At 46.0% G+C, this 18,084-nt stretch overlaps 1 protein-coding gene across 1 annotated transcript in view; it reads right to left on the reverse strand.

Moving 5' to 3' along the window:
* Nucleotides 1-1,148: 1,148 nt before the first annotated feature.
* smim13 (small integral membrane protein 13) overlaps nt 1,149-18,084 on the reverse strand; it is a 44,704-nt gene continuing 27,768 nt past the window's right edge. The window contains exon 2 of the mRNA XM_072509583.1: nt 1,149-5,838. Coding sequence (XP_072365684.1) covers nt 5,645-5,838 — 194 coding nt within the window. The 3' untranslated portion in view covers nt 1,149-5,644. The remainder of the gene's footprint in view (nt 5,839-18,084) is intronic.

The following is an 18,084-nucleotide window of genomic DNA, read 5'->3' on the forward strand; positions in this document are numbered from 1 at the left end:
TAATTCATTTCAACAAGGAGGTTTCAATTTTTGGGGTCTTGCCAAGGATAATGCCGGAATGGCACAAAACAGCCAGCAATTTGTGAAGAGGTAGAATTCATGGTCTGGTTCCACTTTGCCACAAATTACTTTTTTTTGGCAAACTAATGTTAAATTTGCCATTATTTTTCCAGCAATTTCCGGTCATTATTTTCAGAAAATCTGACCAATTTGAATTTGAAGCATCTCCCAAGTACATCTGTTCCACAGATTTACCACTCATAAATTGAAATGTTTCCACTCATTAGTTTTTGAATTTAACCCTTTAATAACACATTCTGTTAAGTGAAAGTCGCCATTACGTCTGTGACATGTGAACATAGCTATGTGTGAACATAGATTTTAGAACATATCTAATGTCCTAACTCCGTGACATGCCAAATAAAATGATATTGTAGTCAGTTGAAATCAAATTAACAAATGCTAGAAGCATAATTAATAAAGTCAAAATCAAACAAAATCAAAAACTTCAAACTAATATGCCTGGTTTTGACTGTACATTCCAGTCCCTTTGCACTAATGGTATTCAGGTAAATTAAATGCAAGATGGAATCAACCTAACATTTAATGTTAACCAGAAATGTTCAATTTGTAACTATGATGCTTTTGCTCTTTAGCACATTACTCCGCATTTATAAAAAATATTTTGAACAAGGTTTTTGCAATGAAAGTACAGCACTTACCTTTGAGTATCTTAAAATAACGTGACATTTTTGTACTATTACAAATGTTTTCTTTAAATGTGCATGGCTGGCTATATAAGAACAGCCATTACTAGAAAAGTTAAAAATCTTAGCATTTGTTTCATTGCTGTTGGGCAATTTGCTGATTCCTGATCAATAGTGGTCGTCTTTCCTACCTCTCTTCTGAGCCAGACTTAGGAGCACATCAGTGTAGTTAAATTAGCATAGTTTTCATAGATGCAAGATCATTTCCGACCAGGATTATGCAAAAGAGTTTAGAATTGATAAATGTGCAAAAAGAAATGTTTCACTGCCTCAATGATTTAGAGCATGTATCCCAGAAAATGGGGAAGGGGTGTTGGAGGAAGGAAGGAGGTGAAAAGAAAGTTGAAAGGAAGGCACCAATAAAAACTTGCACAATCACAGTGGTGTTCTCAACTTTTAATTTTATTCCATTGTTTCAATCACAGCAGTCAGTTTAAGAACCAGAAAACATATTAAGGGTTTTAATAACACTCATCTGCACTGTTAAGTGAAAGCAGCACCTATCTCTTGTCTATAATACTGTATCTGAGCATGACCATACAATCTAATGTACTCAGAGATTTCTGCAGTCAAATAAACAGTCCAACTTGCATTCTAATAACTTAATGTAAAAGCGATGTTCAAAAGTAACCAGAAACATGAAATCTGTAACAATTTATTCATTTTTATATTATAACCATTATATTTTTCAACCTAAAGCAAACATCCAAGAGTGGCATAATGCCCTGTATTTATGACAAATGTATTTTGAGTATAAAGTTATTACCATGAAAGAACAAGCACCTACCTATTACAATGTTTGAGGTAGCCTATTTGATTCAGGTTCGGTAAGATGAGGAAACAGCTCTCCCCATTACAATTGTTGATACAATGGCCTTGATATGAACCCACCGCATACGCCACTCCAAAATTGATGGGAAAAGGGGATTAAAAACTTTGAAGCAAGAAATTCACCCCCAACTCACTGCATATGCAAGAGGCTGGACAATTCAGTAACATATTCAAATCAGGTTCTCATTATACAATTGGGCATCTGAGTTAAATTTAACAGGAACCTTGCCGGTTCCCTGGGCTAAGGGAGATGGGAGCTCAAAAAAGGTGAATGCCTTTTAAAGTACACCTTGTGGACAAGGATACCCCCCACTCCCAAGGGAAGCCGCTGGCCTCCTCTTGGTCGATCATGGCCACTTTTGTCCCACTGCTGTGATCGCAGACCCCACTTCAAGGCCTGATGTTTAATTTTCTCCCTCTTGCAACCGTCCACCCACTCATCCACAAATCCATTCCATCATTCTGTCCCCTCCACAAGTTTCCTGTTAAAGCCTTCTTCTCGTGGTCTTCCTGCCTGGCATGGCTAGCCTGTCAATTTGACCAGTGCTAGGCGGGGCATGGAAGAAAATAATAATGAGGCCCTGCCATTAAATTGAGCAAGACATCCACATCCCCAGCCTTGCCAGGTTTTCCCCATGCCCCTCCGCAAAATATCAGGCCAAATACCTTTTGAAACTAAAGTCGAAGGTATGCAAAATCATGAGTGCACATCAACAAGGATGGAAGTGTTTGGAATGTAGCAGATGTTAAAGAAACCAAGCTGAAAAGTTACAATCATTTGGAGATTTAAGTGATTGTGCACTTTAGCTAGAGATGTAAACCAAAGATGCTGTAATGGTAAAGTAGGCAGAGTTGGTGAATGGTCTGGATGTTGGATCTGAAGTTCAGTTCGGAGGTTCAAAGAGGATTGAGTGCTTAGGTTCAGCCGAAGTGAACTGCTGGATGGAGGTTGGAATTGCTAACTGGGAAATATGATTCTGGTGAAAGCCAAACAAGTCTCATTTTTAGAACTGAGAGAGGGCAACACGGTGATGCACTGGTTAGCGCTGCTGCATCACGGCGTCGCGGGCCCGGGTTCAATCCCAGCCCCGAGTCACTGTCCATGTGGAGTTTTCACATTCTCCCTGTGTCTGCGTGGGTCTCACCCCCATAACCCAAAGGTGTGCAGGTTAGGTGGACTGGCCACGCTAAATTGCCTCTTCATTGGATGGAAAAAAAATGAATTGGGTACTCTAAATTTTTTTTAAAACGTTTAGAACCAAGAAGAACAGGAGGTTTACAGCACAAAACGAAGTCATTTGGGGTCTTTGCCAGCTCTATACAGTGGCAATACAAAGCAATTCTACTGCCCTGCTCAGTATATTTTTCTCCTTCCAATGCATTATATGCAATGGTTTCTGCCTCAGCTGCACTGCCGGAAAATATTTCACATTCCAACAAAACGTTCTGCAGAAATAAATTTCTCGAGCTCTCTCCTTAAACTGTTAGTAATGATTTCAATAGTTACTGTTACTGTTCCTACAATGAGACAAGATAGTCTTTTCCTTTTCATTCTATCAAGGCAATAATAATTATGACACTGTTCAGCTGTCGAAAACTTTAGCTAATTGAGCATTTGATTTTGAATACCGCCATGACAGTTGTGGGGTTATAGACTGTAGATAGGTGTCCTCTTTTTACATACGAGAGCTGATCCAGTGTTCACAGATAACAGATCACCAAGAACCACCATCTAAATGAAAGATAGAAGGTGGCAGGGGATTGAGCCTTTAGACAAGCTAGAGATAATGCTGAAAACGGGGGCAATCATTGCAGTGTTGGGGTTGTAGGAATGGAGCCTTGATATGGTGGTGCAACAGATAGACCATGGATGTGACTATGGATGTGAGCTGATGGAGCAGCATCCATAGGAGATTAAGTATTAGCTGTGTTAGAATGGTGGAAAGTGGGACCCTGATACAATGCAGAAAACAATGTACAGAAAATAACTCGTATAGGTAAATGGAATGACTGATTGTGCCAATGACCACAGAGATTGCGATGAGGGAAAACAGGCTATGGTCACAAATACACTGGATATCAAAGATAAGTGCCTGATCATTTTTACGGTTAGTGCAATATGATCAGTCGAGACCATATATTTATTACGTGTGTGACACATGCCTAAAGACGTCAATAGTATATGATCACATATATACATCATTAAAGCCCTCTTTGTAATTGTTCAGTCTTTACAATTACATTTCTGCTGCATCATCTGAGATACCATGCAATCACAATATTCTTCTGGTGATAGAATAAAAGTAAAATGCCACATAAGTCAACATTATTTTTTGGTATAGTCAATTCAAGAAATAAAACATTTATTTCCTGCTATGATGCTTCAGAGAGGTAATTTGCGGATGTTTGAAAGACGATACAGCATATAGAAGAAAAACAGAAAAAAACACCCAAATATCCTGGCCCCAAAGGACATTTACAAACTGAAACTCAAACTGACTGCTGCAAACTCAGTGGAAAAGTCAGCTCTTAGCAAGACCTGCTTGATTTTGTCATTTTAAAATCAACAGTCCCAATTATCTTTCCGCACCAACCCACCATACATCTGCCTGATCCCACCTTTTATTCTTTAGTTTTCAGATGAACTCCTAAAATATTATTTTCATGCACAGATCTGTAACAGCAGCCCAGTCAATAGCACAACCTTATAATGCCTGGAAGAAACACAGTAGTTTATGACAATTGGGGGTCATTCCAACATTCTTTTTTTTTTCATTAAGGGGAAAGAAAAAAAGTGAATCTCTGCACTCATCACAAAGAATGTCAGTGCTGTGGAATGGAATATTTCCATTATAAGCAGCCAGAATTAACACTAAATATTCTAAGTCAGTGTTGCAAAGCCCAATCCCAAATAAAACTCTCTGTTACTCTAGTTTAGTGTGAATCAACGTCAAAGATGTTTAACTTCCACCAGAGTTCAAACTGTTTCTGTTTTCCACAACAGTTATTCCTGCTGGCAGCTCATGTTCCCAGGAAATGGCCAAACATTATTTCACTTAACACCTTTGTTACTGACACAGTGACGTGCCTGCCATCCTACCACTCTGGCTGCTATTTGAATGAACCTTGCTCTCAAAGGTGAAAATGACAGTGTCTTAACCGACTGTGCTGCCCAAATAAAGCAGGACACAAATAAATCAGCCTCAATCTGCATAATTGTTATGAAACTCCCCTATACAATTTACAAGGAACATCATTTTGTTCAGAAGCGGGTAGGTGGGGCGATGCAGGTTTTGTCAAAAATAGGTGAAGATTGCAAAAAGTTCAGAATCTATAAAAAAATAGCCATAGTGCAATTGGTGAAACCAGGAGGGAAACTAATTATAAAATATGTCAGTTACAGGGTAGTAGAAATTAGAATCCTATCATTAAACTCTAAATAATCTCTCATGAGATCTTCACTATTTTGATATGGCGAAGTTTGTAGTCCTTATACAAGAATCTACATGAAAGTAAGTCAGGTTGTTTCTATTGACATGTTAGAACAGGAGAGATGCAGTAGAAAATGACTTTGTATAATGTAAACATGTTTAATATGTGTCTTCATAATTATGCGACAAGTTTTTTAAAATGAGCAAGATCAAATAATAAAAAATATTACAAAGTGCTACTTCACAACATAAACTCAGTACTTAGCTCAGTTATCCAGAAACCAGAAACATATTCAATAACATTTAGATTATAGTTGGTAGCACAATTTGATCCAGGACCTAAGCAATCGAGGATCGAATGACTGACCAACTAATATGCAAATTGTTTTTCTCAGCACGGTGAGAAAATTAGATGATGCAACTCTGGTAAATTAATTAGCTCCATGCACTGCTGTATGACCCGAAGCTTACAATTTCTTCAAATTCGAGAGAATGCCGTTTTAGAAAGTTAATCATACAGTCAAATAAAGTACGGCGAACCAATCACAGGCTGTAATGGTGCTTAAAAGCTGGTGAGTGATTTCAAATAATGGAGCAAAGCTCCAATTTGGTTCTCTATGTTGTTCCTTCGATTGGTGCCCTCCGTACACGTGCTGATTTGGGTCTGTGACGTAGAGGTGTGGGTGGCGAGTCCCCTACGCTTTCAGTCTCTGATGGTTCAGTATCTCCCTGCAGTGAGCTGGTGTCGCCGACAAGTTCACGAAGGAATTTAAACTTGGACAAGAACAGCTGCCATACCACGTACCAACCTGCAAAGCAACCAAACACGACTCTTTATTCAGGACAGTGATCCAACTAGTCTGTCTTAACACACGCTGCATTTACAGAATAAGTGTTTGTAACCCAATTACAGCAGAACTGTGGGATAAGTAGAGATTTCATTACGTCCTGAAGACTAGATAAATGTATAATTGCCTTCAGTATATGATTCAAGTTCATAGGAGAAGATTGCTCATCTCTTTGTGCCTGCTCTTGGAAAGAACAATATAATTTCATCTTTGAATGCGAATGCCTTGTGAACCACTAGTGGGAAACTTGCCTTGGAATCTTTAAGGTACCCTCAAATTCCATATTTGCTATCGGAGGCACTTAAAATTGGCACAAATTGTCCTGTTCTCCAATTCCCATGCCCAACCTGGCTGAAACTGTGAACTTACCTCAGAGCTATCTACACCCCACCATTCAAAATATTAGTTCAAAGAGGATGATCACACCCCTCTATCCACTCACAAACACACTCTATACTTTGATAGTCTGGTAGAAATTGAGACAGTGGACACAATTCACCGGTTTTGAGTCCATGTACTCCCAGCAGCGGGGAATCAGGACTATTTCCTGCTGGCGTTGGGAGCGCTGCTCAGCTGGCATTCAATGGCAGTTAGAATTTTTATTTTTTTTCCCAGAGGATTGGATTTTACCTTGCACTTGACGGACGGGGCCTAAATTCACCGGCAGACCCTGCTCCTCAGAGATCAGCAAGCGCCCCACCCCAAAACTTTTTTCAGTGGATTGTGTTTTACATTGGAGTTCGGAGGGACAGAGGCAGGGCCTTAACCCGCCCCCCTCCCCGTAAAGTGAGTAATAGCCCATTATGGGCTTGCCAAATGCCCTGCTCGATGAAGCTCTTCAGAACAAGGAGCCAGCCTCTTTAAAAGAAACTGTGGTTAGAAAGAACAACTACGCAGAAGAGGAAATAGCTCAGAATTAATAAGGCCCCTATAGAGCTATAAAAATAAACAGTAATCTTGTCTTTGAAATTGCCTGGATCTCTCAAGAGGCATGCAAAAGGCAATGGACTGTGAAATTGAATGTAAACAGTGCAGTTCAAAGCTTTTAGGCATCTAGCATGCAGAGGCTTAAAAAGATTAAAGCCAATTAAATTGATACAGTGCACTTCAAAGTTTTCCACCGCATTAAAGACTTCCACTTCCTCTGACAGATCACCGAGATTGGCATACTAAGAGAGACATCAAAGAGTTCAAACACATCATAGGGAAGACTTTGAACTGAAACTTGACATACTGAAGACAGCTCACTGATTTTCAAGGCTAAAGCTGTGAAGTGCTGCCAAATGGTCCCCATCCCAGGAAGGGCACCCGACCTGAGCCCCTCCAGACCAGCCCAAGCCCGCCCCCTCAGAGTACAAGGCGCCAGGTCCCAGTTTGTCAGGACTTGCACCAAAATTCACGCCAGGATAATTCCAGGCTTGCGGGGGGGGGGGGGGGGGGGGGGGGGGTGTTGGACTATCCCAGGGGCTGGTGAATCAGGCTTCCTGCCCGGTATGATATCGAAATGAAGTTTAATTAGGTGTTCGCATGTTAATGTTCCCGTCTCCTCTGGGTGGGAACCTCTTCAGGGTGGACCCAGCGGGAGGCTCGCAATGGGCTCCATTTTTGCCCTCATGCTCCATTCTGCGGGCCATCGTGATTCCCGCCTGAGTCTAGCTGCCCTGGTGAATCGTCTCCGATGCCTCTAAACCAGCCAATTAAAACAAAAACGTTCTTCATACGAAGAATGAGAACTACACTATGGTGGACTGTAAGTGTTGTCACTGTTCAGGTAGAAAGCATGTCAGCAACATGTGGATCATCAGGATCTTCAGCAAAAGGGCAATTCATTGTGACACATCAGTCAGCAAGATCTTTCACCCCCCCCCGCCAATTCATTCTTGGGATGTGGGTGTAGCTGGCAAGCATTTAATGTCCTTCCCTAGTTCACCCAAGGGGGTGATGAGTTGATATTCCTAAACCTCTGGCAACAGTTTAACACAATTGAGTGACTTGCAAGACCATAGGTCGAATCTTCTGATATTTACTTGCATCGCCAGTTTCAGTGAGAAAACCAGCGCATAGCTCTCCAGCTGCATAGCCGCGTTTTCTCTCTGGATTCTCTGGTACTCTGTGCTCAGAGAATCTGGGGCAATGGTTTTTACCGTCACTCTGATGCGGCAGGACCTGATGGAGCTGGTTAGCTGGCTCCGCAGAGATCAGGGCACCATCTTTAAAGGGCACCCTTAGCTGTGTTAAAAAGGAACCACCCCCAGCAAAGGAGTGTTCCCCCCACAACACATAAAGGGAACAACCCCAATGGGGATCCCCGGAGGGTCTGCCTCAGCACTGCCAGGTTGGCATGTCCCTCTTCCCCCCCCCCCCCCCCCCCCCCCCCGGGGACTAGATTTAACTTTGCACCCCAATGGGTTTCCCTTGACTGCTTCAAGTTTATAAAAACCTGTTGTAAACCTCACTAACATGACGTCATGTCAGCAAGGTATGAATAATCAGTGAGGGGGAAACATATTGCGGGGAAGCCCTATAACCATATTTAAATGTATTAACATTTATTGAAACGAGGTTGAGGTTGAGGTTGAACCCGGTTACGTCACAGGCGAGGGTATGTGGATAATGAGGGAACTAGATCTCACCGGCGTGAATCTCGTTTCCCATCTGTAGAGATTTTGGACCACCGGCGCCGTTTACGTTGACGGCAAATGCGGGCTCAAAATTGCCCCCCATCTCAGAGAGCGGTTAACAGTGAACTATTTTGGTGGAGTCTCAGATAGGCCAGACCGATCTGGCAAGAGTTTCATTTCCTAAAAGGCATTGGTGAACCACCTGGATTTTTTGAACATCTACTGATGCCTTCTTTGTATCTTCAGATTTCATTTGAATGGAATTTCAAATTCTGAACTGCTATGGTGGGATCTGAGCTCATCTTCGCTGGTTTACTAATCCTATAATCTAATATTGCACCAGTTAAAATGAGCTGAGAAGTTATGATGGGAGAAGGGGCAGAGTTCACATGCCACTTCCAGTTGCAATTGGGGCGACATGAGAATTTTACAATATTGCTTGCTGACAATGAATGAGGATACAAATGATCAGAAGCAATACATCAGCATGACACCTGCATCACACAGTGGCACCTGCGCTCCCACTTCCCAACCAAACCATATTCTATGCTCTCCCACTCTGGGGAATTTGGAGAGCTAAATTCTCATGGGGGGTGAAAATTGAAAAATTGAAAGTTTGATATTTGCTGTTGTGGACTGTCTGCTTCTTTGAAAATAAACAAAAGAATTTCATTTGATTACTTTGTGTTACAGAAAGTGCATTCTGGGGACTTCTGGGTGCGGCGATGACCAGCTGAGTCGCACGTTTCGGCACCTCCCGTTGGAAGGGACTTTTGGGCTCTTATTAGGAGCCCCAACGGCAATTTTTAACGGCCAAAATCACTGTGCGGTGAAATAGAAGGGAATCCCCCGGATATATATGGAAAAAGGAGAGGATAGCGGCCGGATTGCAGTGGATCCTTTGGAGCAGCGGCAAGGAAGGGAAGCTCGAAGCAAGATGGCGTCGGAAGGTGGCCGTTTGGTATGGGGCCCGGAGCAACAAGAGTTCCTGCGGCGCTGTGTGGAAGAGCTGAAGAAGGAGGTGTTGGTCCCGACGCTACAGGCGATTGAAGGGCTAAAGGAGGCGCAGAAGACCTAGGAGCTGGAGCTTCAGGTCGTGAAGGCAAAGGCTGCTGAAAATGAAGATGAAATACAGGGCCTGGTGGTGAAGACAGAGACACACGAGGCACAGCACAAAAGGTGTGTGGAGAGGTTGGAAGCCCTGGAGAATAATTCGAGGAGGAAGAATTTAAGAGTCCTGGGTCTTCCCGAAGGCGCAGAGGGGGCGGACGTCGGGGCATATGTGAGCACGATGCTTCACTCGCTAATGGGATCGGAGGCTCCGACGGGCCCTTTGGAGGTGGAGGGAGCTTATCGAGTTCTGGCGCGAAGACCAAAGGCTGGAGAAATACTTCGAGCCATAGTGGTGAGGTTCCACCGCTACAACGACAGAGAGATGGTCCTAAGATGGGCGAAGAAAACTCGGAGCTGTAGGTGGGAGAACGCGGTGATCCGCGTATACCAGGATTGGAGTGCGGAGGTGGCGAGAAGGAGGGCAAGTTTCAATCGGGCTAAGGCGGTGCTTCACAAAAAGGTTAAATTTGGAATGTTGCAACCGGCGAGATTGTGGGTCACACACCAAGGGAAGCACCACTACTTTGAGACGGCAGAAGAGGCGTGACAATTCATTGTGGACGAGAAGCTGGAATAGTCTGGCGAGAGAAAGAGCTTCTGGGATAAAGTGGTGGGGTGAATATGTGGGGCGAGGAAGGGGAAAGGAAGGGGGGGGGGATGATTTTTCAAGTTGTTAATTTTTCAATCCTGTAACTTTTCTCTCTTCCCCTCGTTGGGGGGGGGGGGGGGGGGGGAAAGAGTATGAGGAACTGTGGGCGCCGGTGGGCAGGAAAGGGGAAGGAGAAGGGAACTGCGCCAATTGGGGCAGGGCAGAGTGGGAAACGCAGGAGTTGCTCCCGCGCTATGGTAACTATGGCGGGAACAGGGACGCAGGAAGGAGGGGGCCTCACACAGTGAGGGGCCGAGGGCAAACGGGGAACCCGAGGTCAGCCAGAGTTCGCTGACTTCTGGGAGCAACATGGGAGGTGTAATTACGCTAGAGGGGGATCTAGCGGAAGGGGGGGGTGAGTTAACTGGGTTGCGGCTGCTAAGGGGAAGGGGGAGCTGTTATGGGGCGGGATGGTCGAGACGGGAGGGCACCGTCGGTGGGATATACGGGTACGTGGGAACCGGGTAAGGAGCTGGGTTAAAAAAGGGGATGGCTAGTCGACAAGGGGGGTGGTGGTAAAGAGCCCCCCAACCCGGCTGATCACGTGGCATGTGAGAGGGCTGAATGGGCCGATTAAAAGGGCACGGGTACTCGCACACCTAAAGAAATTAAAGGCAGATGTGGTTATGTTGCAGGAGACGCACCTGAAACGGACAGACCAGGTTAGACTACGTAAAGGATGGTTGGGACAGGTGTTTCATTCAGGTTTAGATGCGAAGAACAGGGGGGTGGCTATTTTAGTGGGGAAACGGGTACTGTTTGAGGCAAAGACCATAGCGGCGGACAGTGGGGGTAGATACGTGATGGTGAATGGCAGATTGCAAGGGGAGGCGGTGGTTCTGGTGAACGTATACGCCCCGAACTGGATGATGCAAACTTCATGAGGCGTATGTTGGGGCGTATCCCGGACCTGGAGGCGGGAAAGTTGGTAATGGGGGGAGACTTCAATACGGTGCTTGATCCAGGGCTGGACCGGTTGAGGTCCAGGACCGGGAGGAGGCCGGCAGCGGCCAAGGTGCTTAAGGGCTTCATGGAGCAGATGGGAGGAGTAGACCCCTGGAGACTTATTAGGCATAGGAGTAAGGAGTTCTCATTTTTCTCCCATGTTCACAAGGTATATTCACGGACAGACTTTTTTGTCCTGGGAAGGGCACTGATCCCGAAGGTGACAGGGACGGAGTATACGGCCATAGCCATCTCGGACCACGCTCCACATTGGGTAGATCTGGAGGTAGGAGAGGAAAAAGAACAGCACCCACTCTGGAGAATGGATATGGGCTTATTGGCGGATGAGGGGGTATGTCTAAGGGTGAGGGGGTGTATCGAAAGGTACTTGGAGCTTAATGACAACGGAGAGGTTCAGGTGGGAGTGGTCTGGGAGGCGTTGAAGGCGGTGGTCAGAGGGGAACTGATATCCATAAGGGCACATAAAGGGAAGCAAGAGAGTAAAGAAAGGGAGCGATTGTTGAGAGAACTTCTGAGGGTGGACAGGCAATATGCAGAGGCACCGGAGGAGGGACTGTACAGGGAAAGACAAAGGTTACATGTAGAATTTGACCTGCTGACCACGGGTAAGGCAGAGGCACAGTGGAGGAGGGCACATGGTGTACAGTATGAGTATGGAGAGAAGGCGAGCCGGCTACTGGCCCAACAATTGAGGAAGAGGGGAGCGGCGAGGGAGATAGGTGGGGTGAGAGATGAGGAGGGAGAGATGAAACGGGGAGCGGAGATTGCGGAGGGGTGTTCAAGGCATTCTATGAGAGGTTGTATAAGGCTCAGCCCCCGGAAGGGAAGGAGGGAATGATGCATTTCCTGGATGAGCTGGAATTCCCGAAGGTGGAGGAGCAGGAGAGGGCGGGACTGGGAGCACAGATTGAAGTGGAGGAGGTGATAAAGGGGATTAGGAGCATGCAGGCGGGGAAGGCCCCGGGACCGGATGGGTTCCCGGTGGAATTTTATAGGAAATATATGGACCTACTGGCCCCGCTTTTGACGAGAACCTTTAATGAGGCCAGGGAAAGGGGGAAGCTGCCCCCGACTATGTCGGAGGCGACAATATCGTTACTTGTGAAGAAGGAAAAAGACCCGCTGCAGTGTGGGTCCTACAGGCCCATTTCCCTTTTGAACGTAGATGCTAAGCTCCTGGCCAAGGTGATGGCGACGAGGATAGAGGATTGTGTCCCGGGGGTGGTCCACGAGGATCAAACTGGGTTCGTTAAGGGGAGACAGCTGAACACGAACATACGGAGGCTGCTAGAGGTGATGATGATGCCCCCACCAGAGGGGGAGGCGGAGATAGTGGTGGCGATGGACGCCGAGAAAGCATTCGACAGAGTGGAGTGGGACTACCTGTGGGAAGTGTTGAGGAGATTTGGTTTTGGAGAAGGGTTTATTGGATGGGTACAGCTGCTATATAGGGTCCCGGTGGCAAGTGCAATCGAACAGGCAGAGGTCTGACTACTTCCGTCTTTATAGAGGGACGAGGCAGGGGTGCCCCCTGTCTCCGTTACTGTTTGCATTGGCAATTGAGCCCCTGGCCATAGCATTGAAGGGCTCCAGGAGGTGGAGGGGAGTACTCAGGGGAGGAGAAGAACACCGGGTATCATTGTATGCAGATGATTTATTGCTGTATGTTGCGGACCCAGTGGAGGGGAAGCCTGAGATAATGCAGACACTCGGGCAGTTTGGGGAATTCTCGGGGTACAAATTGAATATGGGGAAGAGTGAGTTGTTTGTGGTGCATCCGGGGGAGCAGAGTAGGGGAATAGATGATTTACCGCTGAGGAAGGTAACAAGAGATTTCCGGTACTTAGGGATTCAGATAGCCAGGAGTTGGGGAACCTTACATAGGCTAAATCTAACATGATTGGTGGAACAGATGGAGGAGGATTTTAAGAGATGGGACATGGTGCCCCTGTCACTGGTGGGTAGGGTGCAGGCGGTCAAAATGGTAGTCCTCCCGAGATTCCTTTTTGTGTTTCAGTGCCTCCCGGTGATGGTCACGAAGGCTTTTTTCAAGAAAATCGAGAAAAGTGTCATGAATTGTGTGGGCTGGGAAGACCCCGAGAGTGAGGAGGGGGTTTTTGCAGCGTAGCAGGGATAGGGGGGGACTGGCACTACCGAGCTTAAGTGAGTACTATTGGGCCGCCAATATCTCAATGGTGAGTAAGTGGATGGGAGAAGGGGAGGGAGCGGCGTGGAAGAGATTGGAGATGGCGTCCTGTAAAGGAACCAGCCTACAAGCACTGGCGATGGTGCCGTTGCCGTTCTCCCCGAAGAAATACACCACAAGTCCAGTGGTGGTGGCAACACTGAAAACTTGGGGGCAGTGGAGACGGCATAGGGGAATGACGGGAGCCTCGGTCCGGTCCCCGATAAGAAATAATCATAGGTTTGTCCCTGGGAGAATAGATGGGGGATTTAGAGCATGGCAGAGAGCTGGGATTGTGCAACTGAGGGATCTGTTCTTAGACGGGACGTTTGCGAGTCTGGGAGCGCTGACGGAAAAATATGGGTTGCCCCAAGGGAATGCATTTCGGTACATGCAACTGAGGGCTTTTGCGAGGCAACAGGGGAGGGAATTCCCGCAGCTCCCGACGCAGGAGATTCAGGATAGAGTGATCTCAGGGACATGGGTGGGGGATGGTAGGGTGTCGGATATATACAGGGAAATGAGAGACGAGGGGGAGATCATGGTGGATGAGCTGAAGGGAAAATGGGAAGAAGAGCTGGGGGAAGAGATCGAAGAGGGGCTGTGGGCAGATGCCCTACGTAGGGTAAACTCTTCGTCCTCGTGCGCCAGGCTTAGCCTGATACAATTCAATGTTTTGCACAGGGCGCATATGACTGGAGCAAGGCTCAGTAAATTTTTCGGGGTAGAGGATAGGTGTGGGAGATGCTTGAGAAGCCCAGCAAACCACACCCACATGTTTTGGTCATGCCCGGCATTGCAGGGGTTCTGGGTGGGGGTGGCGAATGTGCTTTCGAAGGTGGTGGGGGTCCGGGTCGAGCCAAGCTGGGGGTTGGCTATATTTGGGGTTGCAGAAGAGCCGGGAGTGCAGGAGGCGAGAGAGGCTGATGTTTTGGCCTTTGCGTCTCTAGTAGCCCGGCGAAGGATATTGCTTATGTGGAAGGAAGCCAAACCCCCGGGCGTGGAGACCTGGATAATCGACATGGCAGGGTTTATAAAACTAGAACGGATAAAGTTTGCACTAAGGGGTTCGGCTCAAGGGTTCACCAGGCGGTGGCGAATGTTCATTAACTACCTCGCAGAACGATAAAGGAAATGGGAAGGTAACAGCAGCAACCCAGGGGGGAGGGGGGGGGGGGGGGAGTGAGGGGGGAGGGCTCGGGTGGGTCCTCAGGGGTGTTTTTGTATAGATATTTGTACTTGGTTATGTATATTGGATTGCTAGATTTTATTATTTGGGAGAGCTATTATTTGTGTTATGGCAGTTGCCATTTAGTTTATATATTATTTATTTATTTGTTAAAAACGGTCACTGTTATTTATACTGTTTTATTGTTGTAAAAAGGGAAAAACCTTTGTACTGTTTTGTTTGGCCGAAAAATTTGAATAAAATATATTTTAAAAAAGAAAGTGCATTCTGGGCATGATGACACATACATGCACTGAACAATTCGATTTCATGTTACGCTTTTTAGAACATAGAACATAGAAAAATACAGCACAGAACAGGCCCTTCGGCCCACGATGTTGCGCCGAACCTTTGTCCTAGATTATCATTGAATTTACAGTGCAGAAGGAGGCCATAAAATATATTTTATTCAAATTTTTCGGCCCATCGAGTCTGCACCGGCTCTTGGAAAGAGCACCCTACCCAAGGTCAACACCTCCACCCAACACGAAGGGCAATTTTGGACACCAAGGGCAATTTATCACGGCCAATCCACCTAACCTGCACATCTTTGGACTGTGGGAGGAAACCGGAGCACCCGGAGGAAATCCACGCACACATGGGGAGGATGTGCAGACTTCACACAGACAGTGACACAAGCCGGAATTGAACCTGGGACCCTGGAGCTGTGGAGCAATTGTGCTATCCACAATGCTGCCGTGCTGCCCTTAAGAACAAATAAATCTACACTATATAATTTTACCGTAATCCATGTACCGATCCAATAGCTGCTTGAAGGTCCCTAATGTTTCTGACTCAACTACTTCCACAGGCAGTGCATTCCATGCCCCCACTACTCTCTGGGTAAAAAACCTACCTCTGACATCCCCCTATATCTTCCACCATTCACCTTGAATTTATGTCCCCTTGTAATGGTTTGTTCCACCCGGGGAAAAAGTCTCTGACTGTCTACTCTATCTCTTCCCCTGATCATCTTATAAACCTCTATCAAGTCACCCCTCATCCTTCTCCGTTCTAATGAGAAAAGGCCTAGCACCCTCAACCTTTCCTCGTAAGACCTACTCTCCAGGCAACATCCTGGTAAATCTCCTTTGCACCTTTTCCAAAGCTTCCACATCCTTCCTAAAATGAGGCGACCAGAACTGTAGACAGTACTCCAAATGTGGCCTTACCAAAGTTTTGTACAGCTGCATCATCACCTCACGGCTCTTAAATTCAATCCCTCTGTTAATGAACGCTAGCACACCATAGGCCTTCTTCACAGCTCTATCCACTTGAGTGGCAACTTTCAAAGATGTATGAACATAGACCCCAAGATCTCTCTGCTCCTCCACATTGCCAAGAACTCTACCGTTAACCCTGTATTCCGCATTCATATTTGTCCTTCCAAAACGGACAACCACACACTTTTCAGGGTTAAACTCCACCTGCCACTTCTCAGCCCAGCTCTGCATCCTATCTATGTCTCTCTGCAGCCGACAACAGCCCTCCTCACTACCCACAACTCCACCAATCTTCGTATCGTCTGCAAATTTACTGACCCACCCTTCAAATCCTTCATCCAAGTCATTAATGAAAATCACAAACAGCAGAGGACCCAGAACTGATCCCTGCGGTACGCCACTGGTAACTGGGATCCAGGCTGAATATTTGCCATCCACCACCACTCTCTGACTTCTATCGGTTAGCCAGTTCGTTATCCAACTGGCCAATTTCCCCACTATCCCATGCTTCCTTACTTTCTGCAGAAGCCTACCATAGGGAACCTTATCAAATGCCTTACTAAAATCCATGTACACTACATCCACTGCTTTACCTTCATTCATATGCTTGGTCACCTCCTCAAATAATTCAATAAGACTTGTAAGGCAAGACCTACCCCTCACAAATCCGTGCTGACTATCCCTAATCAAGCAGTTGTCTTTCCAGATGCTCAGAAATCCTATCCCTCAGTACCCTTTCCTTACTTTGCCTACCACCGAAGTAAGACTAACTGGCCTGTAATTCCCAGGGTGATCCCTATTCCCTTTTTTGAACAGGGGCACGACATTCACCACTCTCCAATCCCCTGGTACCACCCCTGTTGACAGTGAGGACGAAAAGATCATTGCCAACGGCTCTGCAATGTCATCTCTTGCTTCCCATAGAATCCTAGGATATATCCCGTCAGGCCCGGGGGACTTGTCGATCCTCAAGTTTTTCAAAATGCCCAACACATCTTCCTTCCTAACAAGTGTTTCCTCAAGCTTACCAGTCTGTTTCACACTGTCCTCTCCAACAATATGGCCCCTCTCATTTTTAAATACAGAAGAAAAGTACTCGTTCAAGACCTCTCCTATCTCTTCAGACTCAATACACAATCTCCCGCTACTGTCCTTGATCGGACCTACCCTCGCTCTAGTCATTCTCATATTTCTAACATATGTGTAAAAGGCCTTGGGGTTTTCCTTGATCCTACCCGCGAAAGATTGTTCATGCCCTCTCTTAGCTCTCCTAATCCCTTTCTTCAGTTCCCTCCGGCTATCTTGTATCCCTCCAACGCCCTGTCTGAACCTCGTTTCCTCAGCCTTACATAAGTCTCCTTTTTCCTCTTAACAAGACATTCAACCTCTCGTCAACCATGGTTCCCTCACTCGACCATCTCTTCCCTGCCTGACAGGGACATACATATCAAGGACACGTAGTACCTGTTCCTTGAACAAGTTCCACATTTCACTTGTGTCCTTCCCTGACAGCCTATGTTCCCAACTTATGTGCTTCAATTCTTGTCTGACAACATCGTATTTACCCTTCCCCCAATTGTAAACCTTGCCCTGTTGCACGCACCTATCCCTCTCCATTACTAAAGTGAAAGTCACAGAATTGTGGTCACTATCTCCAAAATGCTCCCCCACTAACAAATCTATCACTTGCCCTGGTTCATTACCAAGTACCAAATCCAATATTGCCTCTCCTCTGGTCGGACAATTTACATACTGTGTTAGAAAAGCTTCCTGGATACACTGCACAAACACCACCCCATCCAAACTATTTGATCTAAAGAGTTTCCACTCAATGTTTGGGAAGTTAAAGCCACCCATGACTACTACCCTGTGACTTCTGCACCTTTCCAAAATCTGTTTCCCAATCTGTTCCTCCACATCTCTGCTACTATTGGGGGGCCTATAGAAAACTCCTAACAAGGTGACTGCTACTTTCCTATTTCTGACTTCAACCCATACTACCTCAGTAGGCAGACACTCCTCGAACTGCCTTTCTACAGCTGTTATACTATCTCTAATTAACAATGCCACCCTCCCCACCTCTTTTACCACCCTCCCTAATCTTATTGAAACATCTATAACCAGGGACCTCCAACAACCATTTCTGCCCCTCTTCTATCCAAGTTTCCATTATGGCCACCACATCGTAGTCCCAAGTACCGATCCATGCCTTAAGTTCACCC

This window comes from Scyliorhinus torazame, chromosome 6 (genome assembly GCF_047496885.1).
Source record: "Scyliorhinus torazame isolate Kashiwa2021f chromosome 6, sScyTor2.1, whole genome shotgun sequence".
In the NCBI taxonomy this organism is placed as follows: Eukaryota; Metazoa; Chordata; class Chondrichthyes; order Carcharhiniformes; family Scyliorhinidae; genus Scyliorhinus; species Scyliorhinus torazame.